This window comes from Trachemys scripta, chromosome 1, assembly GCF_013100865.1.
Source record: "Trachemys scripta elegans isolate TJP31775 chromosome 1, CAS_Tse_1.0, whole genome shotgun sequence".
Lineage (NCBI taxonomy): Eukaryota > Metazoa > Chordata > Testudines > Emydidae > Trachemys > Trachemys scripta.
Window position 1 is genome coordinate 82996074 of NC_048298.1, and position 17337 is coordinate 83013410.

The 17337-nt window shown below is 37.0% G+C and overlaps 1 protein-coding gene across 1 annotated transcript in view; it reads left to right on the forward strand.

Moving 5' to 3' along the window:
* APAF1 (apoptotic peptidase activating factor 1) overlaps positions 1-17337 on the forward strand; it is a 78498-nt gene that overhangs the window by 16643 nt on the left and 44518 nt on the right. Inside the window, exons 7-14 of the mRNA XM_034777184.1 lie at positions 112-224; positions 1056-1187; positions 1634-1872; positions 5540-5707; positions 8355-8486; positions 11504-11623; positions 11684-11700; positions 14074-14200. Of these exons, the coding sequence (XP_034633075.1) occupies positions 112-224; positions 1056-1187; positions 1634-1872; positions 5540-5707; positions 8355-8486; positions 11504-11623; positions 11684-11700; positions 14074-14200 (1048 nt within the window). The remainder of the gene's footprint in view (positions 1-111; positions 225-1055; positions 1188-1633; positions 1873-5539; positions 5708-8354; positions 8487-11503; positions 11624-11683; positions 11701-14073; positions 14201-17337) is intronic.

Sequence of the window (17337 nt, forward strand, 5' to 3'; positions counted from 1 at the left end):
GCAGTGTTTAATGCCTCTTAAAGATAGCATTTTAATAATGAAATAACTTTCCAGAGTATTTGTTTGAAAAGTGATCAGTTGACCATGATTTTTTTTTCTTGTTTGTTTTAGGTGTCTCATGGTTCTGGATGACATTTGGGATTCATGGGTATTAAAAGCTTTTGATAATCAGTGTCAAGTTCTTATTACTAGTAGGGATAGGAGTGTGACAGACTCGGTGACTGGTAAGGATTGTTTTCTTCCTTGCCTAGGTCTTGATATTATGTATATATGTTTTTAAAACTAATGAATTTTTATTTAAATGTTTGCGTTCCTTTTGAAAGGGTACTGCTTTCTTCTCCTTCACCTCGGTTATAAAAATGATTCCTCAGGTATGCTCTACCTCTCTCAGGTGCAGGTGACTTAAGTAATAGGGAATCTAAGGGACACAAGGTAAAGTTGCTGCCTGCTACACTCCAATTCCATAAGTATATGCATAGAAAATTCTATGTGCTGTTAACAAAGACCATGAAAACATTTAACAGCCTGTGAAGTAGATTCTGTTGTCTCATGTGCAAAATAGAAAAGCCTTTTAGAATCCTACCCTTCCTACTTCCTGCCCTCCAATACCCTTATGTTTAGAATTTTTACAGTTTCATAAATACCTGTGGTATGACAAAAAACACACTTGCAAAATCTATACAGTCAGTGATGTTTTACCTAAGCTGCCGAGATCCACCATGTTTCCTTAGTATGTTTTAAGTACTAACTTTATTGAGTGGGGAAGGAGATGGCCTCAATACTAAACTATAGCCTAATAATTATCACTGTAACAGTTATTTTGAGTATTATTAAATGTCAGTTTGGTTTTGATAAGTGCAATTTCTGCTCCTTTTCCCACCACTCTTGTGCAAAAGTACTTTAGTATACATACAGAGAAGGAAGAGCCAAGTCTCCAAGCATGTACCTTGTTTAAAGTTTTGTTTTGGAAGTCCTCTAACCTCTTGCACACAAGCTAATTTAAATACTTCACATACATCTTACCAAGTTGTTTTTTTAATAATTTAAATCTCCAGGCAATAAATATGAAATTCCTGTGGAGAGTGGATTAGCACATGACAAAGGACTTGAGATTTTGTCTCTGTTTGTTAATATGAAAATAACAGATCTGCCAGAAGAGGCTGATAGTATTGTAGGGGAATGCAAAGGTATGTAGTTTGCTAGTTTTTATTTTATAATCAGAAATATTTGTAGTTTTTAGTTTCTACTTTATAGAAATCAAGTAAGGGACATACATTCTGTAATACAGTATCGTTTTAAATGAACAACGTAAGTTACTGCTGGACCTCTGCTTGTAAGCAAAATGGATGTTTATCTTGGTTTTTGACTATACAGCTTTTTCTACACCTCTTCTCAATCTGTTTAGAGTACATACAGAAAGGAGTATTCAGATGAATTTCCAAAAGTTTCATATCACAAGCACATAGATAAACAGCATATTCTGTTCGCCTGGCCTCCACCGTCCTCAACCTTTGTTGATGGGGAAGTCAGGTCCGGTTCTTGTTTCTTCAACAGCTATATTTAACTATTGGATCCTATTGCTTAACCGTTTATCTCCATTTAAGATTTTAACCTTTTTCTTCATGTTTTTCAGGTTCGCCTCTTGTAGTGTCATTGATAGGTGCATTATTACGAGATTTCCCAAATCGTTGGGAATATTACCTCAGACAGCTGCAGAATAAGCAATTTAAAAGAATAAGGAAATCATCATCTTATGATTATGAAGCACTTGATGAAGCCATGTCCATGAGTGTTGAAATGTTAAATGAAAATTTTAAAGACTATTATAAAGATCTTTCTGTCCTTCAAAAGGATGTTAAGGTGCCGACTAAGGTAATAACAGCAAAACTGAGAAGTTTTATAGTTGTTTAGTGAGATACAACTCCTCACTTTAAAAGAAAAAAAAAAAAACACAACTGGTTTTAATCAATGTGTATGACCTAATGAAAAGAATTTATCACCATGGTGATTTAAAAAAAAAAAAACTGCAGCAGACTAGCTCCATCATCATATAATACCATCTTAGTTTGATATTTAACAAAAGAGCTGTTGAAATGATATAATACCTCGCTCTTGTATAGCTCTCTTAATCAGACTTTAATTGATTTAGCCAAAAGTTGAAAAAGCATATCAAAAGTGGTTAGCAGTTGAGATAGGTTGAGTAAGTAAGCATGATCGCCATTGGTCAGAACATGCAGATGAATGAAGGCAGACACAGGGGTGAATTAAGTGGCAGGCTGCCATTTGATTAATTTAGCACTCCTTCCCAGTGGGTTACGTGCCTCATCTATCTCTCTCTCGTACCAGGTATTTCACTGGGCCCAGAGAGGGGTTGTATAGCTCCCCACATATGACCAATAACTTGAGACAGACTCTCCTCAGTTCACTTCTGATTCCTCTTGCCCTGCCCATATAAGGGGGTACTGAAGTGGTATCTAGATCTTTGAAAAGTTCTGGTCTCCCCTTTTCCTTAAGCAAAGTTCACAAGCAAAATCCTGGGTGTAGTTTAAGAATATAAGAATGGCCATACTGGGTGAGACCAAAGGTCCATCTAGCCCAGTATCCTGTCTTCCGACAGTGGCCAATGCCAGGTGCCCCAGAGTGAATGAACTGAATAGGTAATCATCAAGTGATTCATCCCGTTGCCCATTCCCAGCTTCTGGTAAACAGGCTAGGGACACCATCCCTGCCTATCCTAGCTAATAGCCATTGATGGACCTATCCTCCATGAACTTATCTAGGTTTTTTTTTTTTTTTTTTGACCCTGTTATAGTCTTGGCCTTCACAACAGCCTCTGGCAAAGAGTTCCTCAGATTGATTGTGCGTTATGTGAAAAAATACTTCCTTTTGTTTTTGTTTTAAACCTGCTGCCTATTAATTTCATTTGGTGACCACTAGTTCTTGTGTTGTGAGAAGGAGTAATAACACTTCCTTATTTACTTTCTCCACACCCATCATGATTTTTATAGATCTCTATCATATCGCCCCTTAGTTGTCTCTCTTCCAAGCTGAAAAGTCCCAGTCTTATTAATCTCTCCTCATACGGAAGCCATTCCATACCCTTAATCATTTTTGTTGCCCTTTTCTGAACCTTTTCCAATTCCAATAAATCTTTTTTGAGATGGGGCAACCATATCTGCACGCAGTATTCAAGATGTGGGTGTACCATGGATTTATATAGAGGCAATATGATATTTTCTGTTTTATTTTCTATCCCTTTCTTAATGATTCCCAACATTCTGTTAGCTTTTTTGACTGCCGCTGCATATTGAGTGGATGTTTTCAGAGAACTATCCACAATGACTCCTAAAATCTCTTTCTTGAGTGGTAACAGCCAGTTTAGACTCCATCATTTTATATGTATAGTTGGGATTATGTTTTCCAATGTGCATTACTTTGCATTTATCAACATTGAATTTCAACTGCCCTTTTGTTGCCCAGTCACCCAGTTTTGTGACATCCTTTTGTAGCGCTTCGCAGTCTGCTTGGGACTTAACTATCTTGAGTAGTTTTGTCTGCAAATTTTGCCACCTCACTGTTTATCCCTTTTTCCAGATCATTTATGAATATGTTGACTAGGACTGGTCCCAGTACAGACCCCTGGGGAGTCCCAGTACAGACTTACAGATTTACCTCTGCAATGTGGCCCATTAGCCTTTATCTGTGCTGGCCATCAGTTGCAAATTGTAACAAAATAACATTACTATAAATTCCTCATTAAACTTCCACATTCTATTCCTTTTATCTTGCCTCCGTGATATTACAAGGAAGGTGAAATAACTCTCTGTGCCTCTGCCAGTTGGCCCAATGGGAAAAATTCTTTCCTGATCCTAATACTGGCAGTCAGATTTGTAGCATTCTAAAAACAGCTCCTATACTACAACTATGAGAAGGGAGGATGGGGCAGGCAAAGGGGACAAAAGGCCCTGAAAGCACAGGAAGAAATTTAAATTATTGGGAGAAGAGGACAAGCGTTGGGCCAATCAGTTCCTTTATCTACCCCAGCTGGCCAATGAGAGCCTGAGAGCCAAGGGTGAAGGAGGTGCCTAGCCTGAATATGCATGCTCTCTCCCTTGTGGGCTGTCTACCCACTCCCAATCTTCCTCCCCTGGCACAAACTCCTCCAAAAACCCCAAACAGTGTTTGTTAATGGTAGCCTGTGCTGCTACCTATCACGGCTTTTGATGAATACCATATATTTTCACTTATCTTAACGTTGTCTTCAAATGCATTGATTACCTCCCTGTGCAGCTTGCGTCTTAAAGGAGACTACTAAACCAGGTTGACTTCTATTTCAAAACTGCATAGGTATGGTAAGATTATTAAATGAAATTGGTTACTAATGGCATATGGCTTCTACTAAAAATATACACTATTGACTTTGTGTGTAAAAATAATAAAATCAATTAAAGTAATTATTATTTAAAACTTGTGTTCCCTACTCTTAGAAAATGAATTAGATTGTTATTAAATGAAAATATATTGTACTTGTATGGCCTTTCTTATGTCTGATACACTACCCAAAGTGCTAGGTTGTTTTATTAAGATAGTTGGCATTCATAGGAAACGATTTAGATGCAGTTCAATTGAATGTTTTCCATCCCCTTTCAAAACTTCAAGACTCTTTACACTTACTGAGAAGCTGTAAGACAGAATCAGATGGTCTCAGAAAGGATTAGACTAAGAATGTTGGTTCTTAGGGCATGTTTCCAAATGAAACACTTTCAGAGATCTGTGGCTATATAGGTGTGCATCATGCAAGAAGTGAGAGAGGCAGGATTTGGGGGAGACATATTTTGATTGTACCTTGATAAAAAGTATTTCTTTACTTTAGAAGCAAAGGTTAACTTCTTGGTTTGTGTCATTCTAATATTTGCAAGATATAAGTAATAAAAAATAAATCCACTATTACAGGTAAAAAGTCCTCCTTAAATAATCCTACCCTTTTCCAACCAACAAATTAAGTAAACTAATACAAGCCTTACTCCCCTCTCCCAAAAATGAAAACCTATTGTTATTTTTTCTCAGAAACTCATATCTAGAGTGTGTCCTTACCATGTTTGTCATTTTTTCCCCTGTGCATTTTAAATACACTGACTTCTTGCCACCTGGTCCAATAGTAGTCTAAATATTTTTGGACGTCAGACTCCCCTTCCCTTTCCCTCTAGTTATTTTAAGCAAAGATTCTATATGTGCTTGTTTTGGAGGTTGAAATCCCTCCTCAAGAACTTCAGGCATTTCTTGGTAATATTTAGTGCTAATAAAACGCCTAAATCTTGCATTTTTATGTAAACCTAGATTGATCTGTAACCTAGTTTGGTATGAAAAGTTAACTTTACTGACCTCATTGTTTTGTCTGTTGTGTAGGAAGTTTTATGCATTAATTAATGTGTTCTTTGTTGTCAAAGAAATAAGTAATTTTGTGACCTCTTGTAATTTTGGGGTAGTCATATTGCTTCCTTAGTCCTACCCCTTTTATGTTTTAAAATGTTTTTTTTAGGTGCTTTGTATTCTTTGGGATATGGAGACTGAAGAAGTGGAAGATATACTGCAAGAATTTGTTAATAAATCTCTCTTATTTTGTGATCGTAATGGGAAGTCATTCCATTATTATTTGCATGATCTTCAACTTGACTTTCTCACAGAGAAGAATTGCGATCAGCTTCAGGTACAGTAACCACAACTCTAGTTTATACTTACTCTTTAACATTGGTCAGCCTAGTGCAGGGTTAGGCAACCTATGGCACGCATGCCGAAGGCGGCACACAAGCTGATTTTCAGTGACACTCACACTGCCCGGGTCCTGGTCACCGGTCCGGGGTGCTCTGCATTTTAATTTAATTTTAAATAAAGCTTCTTAAACATTTTAAAAATCTTATTTACTTTACATACAATAGTTTAGTTATATATTATAGATTTATAGAAAGAGACCTTCTAAAAGCGTTAAAATGTATTACTGGCACCCGAAACCTTAAATCAGAATGAATAAATGAAGACTCGGCATATCACTTCGGAAACATTGCCGACCCCTGGCCTAGTGTGTTAGATACACTTCTGTAACAGAAAATAGCCATGGTCTAAAATCATTCCTATGTTATAGAATGTTAACCAACCATTTTTGTAAAGATAGATTCTAAATACAGTGAACTTTAACTATGCCTATTAAATTAATTAAACCGTTTTTTCCCCCCTACCTCCCAGTCATTCATCATTTCTGACTATTTTGATACTGAGTAATTTGAAAACATTGAGCTGGGCTGACAGTGGGCATGTCTGGAGTTATGAGATTCTTTCAAATACATTTCTTCTCTTGTTTCTCTGGCTATAACCCATTGCTAGTAAAAGATGATGCAATAGCCACATCACTACATGATATCAAGAAGTGTCAAGATGACACTAGAATTGGAATTAGCACTTCTATTTTGGTCTATTTGAAATGCAGAAAATAGAAAAGTGTGTGCATATTGGTGGTCTCTTGAATGAAACCTAGGGAAGGAATGAGATAGTGATTGCAAATAGTCTGTTTTTCTCAGTTTCTCTCCCCATCACCTTCTAGCTCACACTCATTTAGCAAAACTAACAATGAGGAAAGAAAGCAAAAGAACAAGATCAACAACGAGTTACTTATGCAAGTTACAAGGGCTTTACAACTCAAGGCTGACTACAAGCATAAAGTCTTTTAAATTTAGATCTTAAAAAATAGTTTCCCATATTTCACTTCCAGTTTATTTCCATAATTGGAGCATAATATTTCCAAATTCATATCTTGGACATACCAAATGGTCAGCACATTCAAGCTCAGTGGATGACTTGGAGAATAAAGTTAAAAGTAGGTCAGGCAAAGGCTGAACTATTATTAATTTTGGTTCTATAAACCCACAGTAGTACTTAAAATAGATTAGCGTTATTTTCTGGCAGCTAATGATGAGAGAGGGTGTAACAGGGCATCGTCCTGCTCCTGTCTCTTTTCTAGCCAAGAACTGCTTGGAAATCTTTTTTTTCTTTTGTAATTTATTTACAGTGTTCTTTCCCACCACCTTTACAACTTGTGAAGCTCAGAATTTACAATAGCATATACTTGGCAACAGCTCACTCAGCCAAGGATGGGGGAGACAGAATGCATCTTCCCTCTGAGTGATCTCTCCTGGCTCTGCCTCTGAAAAGCCTTCCAGTCTCTCTCCCTCCCTGAGCATCCTTCTTGTGCTTTTTCTACTTTCTGGGTAGTGGGTTAATTAATCTTGTTGCTCTCTCCTGCCCATCCACAATCTATCAATTTACAGCTTTTCCCCTGGAGGCTTACTCTAGGGTGATTTAATTGGTGATCCAGTGATCAGAGTGCTGGTGTAACTACTGTTGCCCAGGACTCTGTCACAGAGGGATAACTAGCTTCAAGAAGAATTTGAGCTTAGCTATTTAATAATGCATCCTCTGAGGCCTGAAATTAATTATAAACTGAGTTTTTACAGGTACAGATTATGAAAGCCTTTTATTGTCTCGCTTTTTCTAGGTTTGACTGCAGGTGGTCCTGGAGCGGGAAATACATGAAATCCTCCTCCTAGTCCCACCAAAAATCATCTCACATCTAGGGATGCCATAGTTTCACTACTGAATGAATAGTGAGCGAGCCTAGTACTTGGAGGGCATAGAATTTAGGGTGGGATTTTCAGAAAAAAACCTAGGTGACTTCAAAGTATAGGTCCCATGATTCTCTTGAAACTCCCACCCTAAATTTTCCAGGAACTCAGAAGATAAAAGTAGCTAAAAGTGATCTTTTCAAAAGCAAGAAAGAATCTTCATAAATTCAAGACCCTTTCTCTCCCTGAAGACAAAATATCTTTCTCCTACCTCCATAAAGTAATATTTTATATGCAATGCAAAAAAGGTAAATGCTCACAATAGTCATGTACTGCACTACAAAAACAAATAGATGACTAGTTTGTGCATATAGAATGTGAGCTCCTACGGTCATAGAATGATTTTATTTTGTAAAGTGCTTTATACATTTACAATGTTCGACAAATATGGTGTGATGTTCCCAGAACTTTGGGATTTCCTTTAGTGAAAATATGGTCCTGACCTAGACATGGGAGTACCTTAACGATACTGTGGAAAAATTTTGCAGGAGAAAAATTAATCTTTCAGATTGTGCATTTAGGGAACTTACATGCTTATTTCACTTTTTATAGAGATGGTAATTAAAATTTTGAGTTCATTCATTCAATAAAATATTTTAAAACCAAAAACGAATAGGAATATTTTAGCCCAGGATTTGATATAGTATTAATTGAAAATTTTGTTGCTGTTCATTGTTGCAGGAGCTGCATAAAAAGATAGTAAATCAGTACAAGAAACATTATAAACTACATATACCTACTCCAGCCCAAGAGGACTGTATGTACTGGTATAACTTCCTAGCATACCACATGGCTAGTGCCAACATGCAGAGTGTAAGTTCAGACTCACGTACTTTCTCTCTGCTTTCTCCCACAACCATGTATTCTCTCCCTACATAACTATTTCCTACAAAAGTTTCTTCCTCAATATTGCAAACTCCTGTGATTTCATTGCAAGTCTTTTAATATTTGGTGTGGTGTTGATTGATTTTTGTTGGCTTTTGTTGTTGTCATTGTGTTTTGTTTTGTTCTACAAAAACCAAGCCCCAGCTCTTAGAATCAGGTGGTTACGCCAAAATCTTTGTTCATTTCAAAACTTTCTAGCTTTCTCATAATTGCAGAGAAAAGCTTAATAACATGAACGTTAAAGGCTCAGAAATCAAGGAAAATGAAAAGAACCCCGACTTTTTATTATTTTAAAAGTTCATGATTTTTGGGAGGCTAATGTGACAGGGGACAGTATCGTGGACAAACTTTAAGTTAAATCTCATTGAATTAATGTTAATTGTATTAAAAATGCAGGTGTTTGTATTGTGAGATTATATGCAACTTCTCTAGAAGGAGGGGGTATGCTAATGTAATTCCTTTGGTTATCATCACTTTGAAGCCACCCACTGGAGAGGTTTGAAAATACTAGTTCAAACTGGATTCTCCAGGGAACCACAGACAAAGAAAGAATTTTTCGATAAAATAGCCTAGTTTCAAACAGACTCAGTGCCGCCTTCTTGATCCAGCAAACGGACAGGACCTCTGGTCCACCAGAGGACCCCTAATCCTTAGGGAAGGATTGGAAAGACTTGGCCTTCTGGCTGGGTCTGTTATGAACTTGTGATCACAGAAGAAACCCCTTTGTGGGTTTTAAGGACTAATCACCTGACAGAGCCCATGTTGGAGTTGGGGTGATCTCTGGTAAGCTTATTAGCATGCGTGTAGTTTCGCTTATGGTTTTTCATGTTTTTTCTGTACTTACTGCCTTTGCCCCAGGAATAAATAGAAAGAGCAATGTGGTAACTTATAACTCTTGACAATCACTCTCTTATTACTCTCTGAAAAGAAAGTAAGCAAAACTGCTTATGCAGAGTCCCTTTCTGAGAATAATACAATAAAGGCAGAGAACTGTGCAGCCTGGAAATACCCTGGTCAGAAGGGAGAGAGATGCAGGTCTCCACCCAAGAGAGGCAACAGCTGGGGAGCTGGAAGCCAGAGAATGCATGCCCCTTGATGGATCACTGAGGTGAAATACAGGTGCAGTTGTCCTGAACTGGGACACCTACCTTGTGATTTTTAAATACTTTGGATTTGCCATACTGCTTCTTTCTTACATTACAAGTAGCTTGTTTTGGGTAGGGGGAAATCCTTAGGGAGGGGAAATAGTTTAGATTAACTATCTCATCAGATTTAATTTTTGCTCTCACCATAATTTTGTTATATGTTGTATGTGAGCCATTCTGTGGATGTGGAGTTGAGGGATGTCTACATAGATGCCTTCATCTATCTATCTTACTGGGTTTTATTTTCTGTTAACACTGGTCAAAAAGAGAAATGTTATCGTTTAATTTTTTCTTCCTATTTGTATTTTTTTCAAAATATGAAAAATTTCAGTTAGCTCTATAATTGGATCAAAGATGGAAGGGGACGCTTTATGAAAACTACATCAGCTTCTCCCATTTTTTGTTTTTGAATTTTGAACTTTTATCAGTTTCAAAATTAGAAGTGTTTCTATCAGGTTTTATGTTTCTAATTATTTTTATTATATAAGAAAGAGATAATTTGTTTGCAGGGTCCTTATTCGTGTTGTATACTTTGGAAACTCTATTTGTGCTAAAGCAAAAAAAAGAAAGAAAGAAAGAAAAGAGAACTTGTTTTTTTTTTTTTGTTTTTTTTTTTTTTGGTAAATTTTGAAGCATAGGATTGTCTTTCATTTCTACAGCACTTAGCAGACTGGTGCTACCAGAAATTAACAAAAACAATCTGGTAGGGTAAATTGGGGACAGTTGGAAGAAGATTAGTAAGAGATTGAATCTGAAAAAAGTAACAGCTGGTCAGCCATATGTAATTTACATAAAATATAATTTTCATAACTTTTTTATTTTTTGTAATGAATGGTGCTAATGGAACATTTCTTTAATATATTAAAGATCTGTTACTTGTTGGCTAGGACACATTCAAAACAAATGTCCTGTGTCCATATCTGGGATACAAGGCATTACAATTCTTCAAAGAAGTGGTTAGGGTTTTCATCTCACTTACTTTATAGAATATTTCCCTTCCACTCCTCCCTCACTATTATAAATATTTCACTGCTTAGAAGTGGCGGTAACACTTGCTACTATAGGAGGGGCATTAAAATCTGTCGACCAGTTTTTCAAGTTATAAACTTTTTCTCTGCTAAAAAAGAGGTAATTAGTTTTATATAGTGTGGTGCTCTTGGGTAATCAGGTTAATGCACAATAGAGGTGATGTTAGAAACAGCTTAATCCTTTTGCTAGACAGAATTTATTCCATCCATTCTGGTTGTTTTATCCTGAAACTGCTTTAAAGTTTGGCAATGGCAGCTTCATGCATAGTAGTTATACTTTTGATTTTTTTTCAGGACTATGAAAGCTTTAAAAAGTCTTCTCTATCAATCTTTGTAGGACATTCTGTTGGATTATATTCTTGTTCTTGACCATTTAACTAAAACTAATATTTGGGAAGTTTATCCTTCCTCTCTTTCCATATGTTACAATACTAAGTAACTTCAGGCTCTGGCTGAGGATCCCTCTTTCAGGATCTTACATAGCTGTCTCTGACTCTCTCTTTAAGTGTTCGTAATTGATGAGGCCTGTTCTTAAATTTTGCCAGTAATAAATTTTAGATTTCATGACTTCTTTTAATATTGATATTTAATATTCTTTTTCCCTTTGATTTCCATCTATTGTCAAACTTTAAGCTTTGAAGCCTTAGAGGGATGTTGATTTTTACTGTACACATTTAAAAAATACTAGACACAGCAATTTATATATAGATAGATAGAAAAAAGTTACTGCGTACATAAATGCGTGTGTTAAACTTATTTTTTTTTCTTACAGGAACTTTGTGCTCTCATGTTTTCTCTAGACTGGATAAAAGCAAAAACAGAGTTGGTAGGGCCTGCCCATTTGATTCATGAATATGTAGAATATAGCCATATATTGGATCAGAAGGTATGTTACTTTAAGATAAATGACTAATAATCTCTAACCATACCTTGTTTTTCTGTTTGATTTCAGGTTATTAAAAATAATCGGTTAGAGGCCAAAGGAAAGAGTGGTGAACTATGGAGTTGCCTTACAGTAAAGCCTGTAGTTTGGGGAAGAAAAAATAGATTCTTGGACATTAATATATAGATGAATAACAGACCATATAGTCATATATTAACTAAAAATAGAGCATGTATATATGTGAAGACTGAAAATAAATAATAATTTATGTAGAGTTGTAAAAATGTTGAATAATTATAATTAGTAAGAAGTAACACTGTGGTAGGGTTCCTGTAGTCCCCATATCCCCCACAGATTCTGTCACCCTTACTCTGTGAAATAACTGGTTGACTTTAAGAGAGCTGCTTTGGGATTAAGGGACTACTCAGTGTGAGTAAAAGTGATGGTATCTGGCCCATTATTTTGGGGGAATCAGTGTAATACATAGTGACAGGTTTCAGAGTAGCAGCCGTGTTAGTCTGTATCCGCAAAAAGAAGAACAGGAGTACTTGTGGCACCTTAGAGACTAACAAATTTATTAGAGCATAAGCTTTCGTGGACTACAGCCCACTTATTTATTAGAGCATAAGCTTTCGTGGACTACAGCCCACTTCCGAAGAATAATAAATTTATTTTTCTTCCTCTAATAAATTTGTTAGTNGGAATGGATGTAAGTAGTTGCAAACCATCTTGATACACTGGTTTCTTGCATACAGGAAACTAAACAACTCTTCTGAAAACTATTTTCTATGTACAATTAATCCACAAACATTTTTAGAGAGCATTATCATTTTTATAAGAAAAAGAAATGCAACTATTTGAGGAATTGTAAATCTAAAAATTATTTCAAAAAGGCGAAAAAGATAATATGGCAGATTAATTCAATTGGGGTAGGTGGTCATTGTTGTTTTTTACTTCTATACCTAAACTGTACACTGCCAAGTTTGGTTCTTAATGCTGAAAAGAGTAATTCATGTAGGTATAGAAAGAAATGATAAGAAAATAGGTAGATACAAATTAGGATGACCAGATGTCCCGACTTTATAGGGACGGTCCCAATTTTTGGGTCTTTTTCTTATATAGGCTCCTCTTACCCGCCACCCCTGTCCCGATTTTTGCTGTCTGGTCACCCTAATACAGATATATATATATAAAAAAAGTAACATGTATGGAGATAAGTCTTGGTAAGGAAGCTAGGATTTCCTCACCTGTAGAAGACATACATGGGAGGGATTGCAAATGCTTTGGAAGATGGGATTAAAATTCAAAAAGATCTGGACAAACTGGAGAAATGGTGTAAGTATATAGGCTGACATTCAATAAGGACAAATGCAAAGTACTCCACTTAGGAAGGAACATTCAGTTGCACACATACAAAATGGGAAATGACTGCCTAGGAAGGAGTACTGTGCAAAGGGATCTGAGGGTTATAGTGGATCACAAGCTAAATGAGAATCAACAGTGTAACACTTGCAAAAAAAGTGAATGTCATTCTGGTTTGTATTAGTAGGAGTGTTGTAAGCAAGACACGAGAAGTAATTCTTCCACTCTATTCAGCGCTAAGATCTCAACTGGAGTATATTGTCCAGTTCTGAGTGCCATATTTCAGTAAAGATATGGACAAATTGGAGAAAGTCCAGAGGAGAGCAACAAAAATGATTAAAGGTCTATAAAACATGACCTATGAGGAAAAATTGAAAAAATTGGATTTTTTTAATCTGGAAGACTTTGGGGGGTGGGGGGGGAGAGGACATAACTGTTTTCAAGTTCATAAGAGGTTGTTACAAGGAGGAGGGAGAAAAATTGTTCTTCTTAACCTTTGAGGATAGGACAAGAAGCAATGGGCTTAAATTGCAGCAGGGGAGGCTTAGGTTGAACATTAGGAAAAACTTCCTAACTGTCAGGGTAGTTAAGGACTGGAACAAATTGCTTAGGGACGGTGTGGAATATCAGTCATTGGAGATTTTTAAGAACAAGTTAGACAAACACCCGTCAGGAATGGTCTTGTTATTACTTAATCCTGCCTTGAGTGCAGGGGACTGGACTAACTGACCTATTGAGGTCCCTTCCAGTCCTGCACTTCTGTGGTTCTGTACTTGTCCTAAATATGCTTTTGGAAGGAAAGTGCACTACTAGTGAGCAACAAGTTAGCACGTAGGTGATTGTTAACTCTTCATACAAAAATTAGCCCACTTTTGGACGATCAGATCGTATAGCTATCTGAGCCCTTATAGTGCATGTGAAAGGTTGCAATATATGTTACTCTTATGCCCTGAAATCTGGAAGACAAAAATGAAAGGTATTAAAGTGTTCTGCAAAACATAGATGTACAGGCATTTTTTGTGTGGATTAGATTGAAAGAAGAAACCTCACGTATTAGTATTTTTCTTGAATCATTGACTATTATTTCTGTGTTCTAGAAATAAAAAATCCATGAAGAACCTCTCCCGTTTGGTTGTCCGTCCCCATACAGATGCAGTTTATCATGCCTGCTTTTCCAAGGATGGACAGAGAATAGCTTCTTGTGGCGCTGATAAAACCTTACAGGTAAAATACATAAATGTAAGCAAAACTAAAATATATAAGACAATCCAGACAAAATAGTACTTAGTTTTTTTCTATTTTTGTTTTACTATACAAGGATGCCAAGAAACTAGAGTACTTCAGAGGGAAATAATTCAAAAAGATATAGACAACAGTGGCTAAATTATTTTAACTGTATAACGTATATTGAGTCATCTTTTTATTCAAAAGGATACAGGATTATATGGTTCAAGGGTTTTTATCCCCTAAATGCATCTATAGTCAGTGTAATATAGAGCTGTCTATACGAGATTGTTTGTTTTTCTTTAAGTACACCCCTGGATCATGTTGCCTAAGGGCACATCTGCAATATAGCGTCTGTAGCAGCAGAGTTATGGTGCTGCAGCTGTGTCTCTGTAGTAAAGATGCTTCCACCATCAAAGGACAGGATTTTTCCATTGATGTAGTTAATCCACCTCTCCGAGAGGCAGTAGGTAGGCTGATAGAAAGAATTCTTCCATCAACCTAGCCATGGCTACACAGAGGGTTAGGTCCACCTAACTATGCTGGCCAGGGGATTCAATTTTTCACAGCCCTGAGTGACATAGTGGTGGAAGTATTAATAATATCAATTGTTAATATTAATGTGAGACCACCAGACACTAATGTAACCATAAATTCCTTTAAGTTCAAAGGTCATGAGGTATTTTATACAATTGCGCTAAACATGGCTGACAGCCTAAAAATAAGCCATCACTGTATCCAGCACATTAACAAAGTATTCATAAGCATGTGGTCAGTATGCTGACAAATAGGCCAGACCTGGGGAAAACCATCTCATCCTGGTGCGCTCCCGCATGATCAGGCATAGTCTGACAGAGAATCTTAAAATTAATAACCTCTTTTTTTTTATTCCCTTCAACAAACAGATGATGTCATAGCCAATTACCTTTTTAGCTAACACCTAATTTGATACCGTTGATTTTAATTTTCAATTTTAATCCAGATGAGATTTACAATCTTTTTTTCCTCCTTATCTCTTCCTCTTCTTCCTGCTGACCAACAGCCTTTTTGTTGCACCTGGGTTCAGATAGGCTTTATTGTTAAGATAATACTGCTATGTGGAGTGGGAAGGTCCATGTTGGCTCCTTTAAAGACACATTCTCTTTGTCTTCAGTCACCCCTATTGGTCAGAGGCCTTCTTTTTAGAAACTCTTTCATCTCATTAATTATTTTTTGAACCAGACATCCTCTCTACTCCATTCATTTTGGCCTTATAACTCATTGTTTTCAAGGCCTTCCTTCTACTTGCTAGTCAGGGCCTTTCTTTACAGCACACATTTTCTTAACCAAACTTAAGCTAAATCTAATCCTTTAATTTCGTATTTATTCTACACATAGCTATGTTGTTCAAATTTTTAAGTGTCAACTAGGCCTAAGTTAACCTCACACAAAAATGCTTTGCCTATTAATGTAGAACAAATGATACTGTAATTCACCTTAACCTTCCTAAAAACGGAAAATTAGTTTGCCAATGCTGGAGGAACCCTGTACTGGTTAGTACCAGTTATCCATATGGAAATTGTAAAACTATATGTAGAGCGGGGTAGGCAACCTCTGGCACGCGTGCAGAAGGCGGCACGCGAGCTGATTTTCAGTGGCACTCACACTGCCTGGGTCCTGGCCACTGGTCCGCGGGGCTCTGCATTTTAATTTAATTTTAAATGAAGCATCTTAAACATTTTTAAAACCTTATTTACTTTACATACAACAATAATTTAGTTATATATTATAGACTTATAGAAAGAGACCTTCTAAAAACATTAAAATGTATTACTGGCACGTGAAACCTTAAATTAGAATGAATAAATGACAATTCGGCACACCACTTCTGAAAGGTTGCCGTCCCCTGATGTAGACATTTAAAATGGTCTCACCGCTTTTGCATAAAATATTTTATCAACCCAATGCTAGTGGAGGGGTGGTGGTGGAATGAGCTCCAGAAATGAGAGATGGGAATAGAGTGAAAATTGAGACATAAGGGGAGGGCTTTGCAATCAGAAGCTGGGTGAGGGGAACTTCCAAAAAGGAAAACAGAGGAGAGATGACTGATGCTAATTTATCAATAGTCTGCCTAGAGGGAGCCTGCCAGCTCTCTGAAATGCTAGCAGTCAGTCACCCAGTACCCCAGAAAGGTGTACATATTCCAGACAGCCAAAGTAAGTGTAATGAGTAACTTTTTTGCAAACTTTCTGTATCATTTTGGATGCTTACTAAGTTGAATATTCATCTTAATTACAAGTGTGTTTTTTAGTTTCTGGTTATACACTGTTAATGTAGATATTTCATGTACTGTATATTGCTGTTTTTATTTGCTGGCTGCTACTACAAAATCCTGATGACATCCTGTTCAGAAAATACCTTGTGTATGTACTATTTGTTTTGCTTTGTTAATGGCATTATGCTGTGCTTCTGTAGTTAATGGCTTTATTAGTGAAAGAGTACACATTTCTCTTTAAAAAAATCAGTCAAAACAGATGGGACCACTAGATTACCCAGCACTCTCACACTAAACCCAACAATGGAAATCAGACCCAAAGGAGACTAGACTGTTTGCCACAGAAAGAGAATAGGAGGGAACAAGGTACACCAGTGTTTGAGGCCCCGGCAATGGTAGGGAAATGATTAAGTGAGAAATACTCAGATAATACTGGCAAGTGACTTGTAGTCACATGCTGCAGAGGAAGGTGAAAATTCCCCACAGTCACTGGCAATCTGATTTGGGAGAAAATTCCTTCCTGACCCCACAAATGGTGATCAGTTAGACCCTGGGCATATGAGCAAGAACCAGCCATCCAAGCTCCTGAGAGAGTGTGTTTGTTTGGTGCCACCTCAGAGACCTGGCCCACCCTGCTCTGTGCCCCATTTCTAGTTGTGGCCATCCCTGATACATTTAGAGGAAGCAGATAAAAAAGCTTCCCGGAATACATTAGGGGGAGGGGAGAATCCCCTTGCAGGCGGCTGGTTAAAACCCTGAAGCATTAACTTTTAGGAATATGAGACATAAACTGAAAGTGAGCTCCAGGACTGTTGACCCCTGCCCCCCACCATCATAAGGAAAACCACCATATAGTTGCACTTATAAATTTATCCAGCTCTCT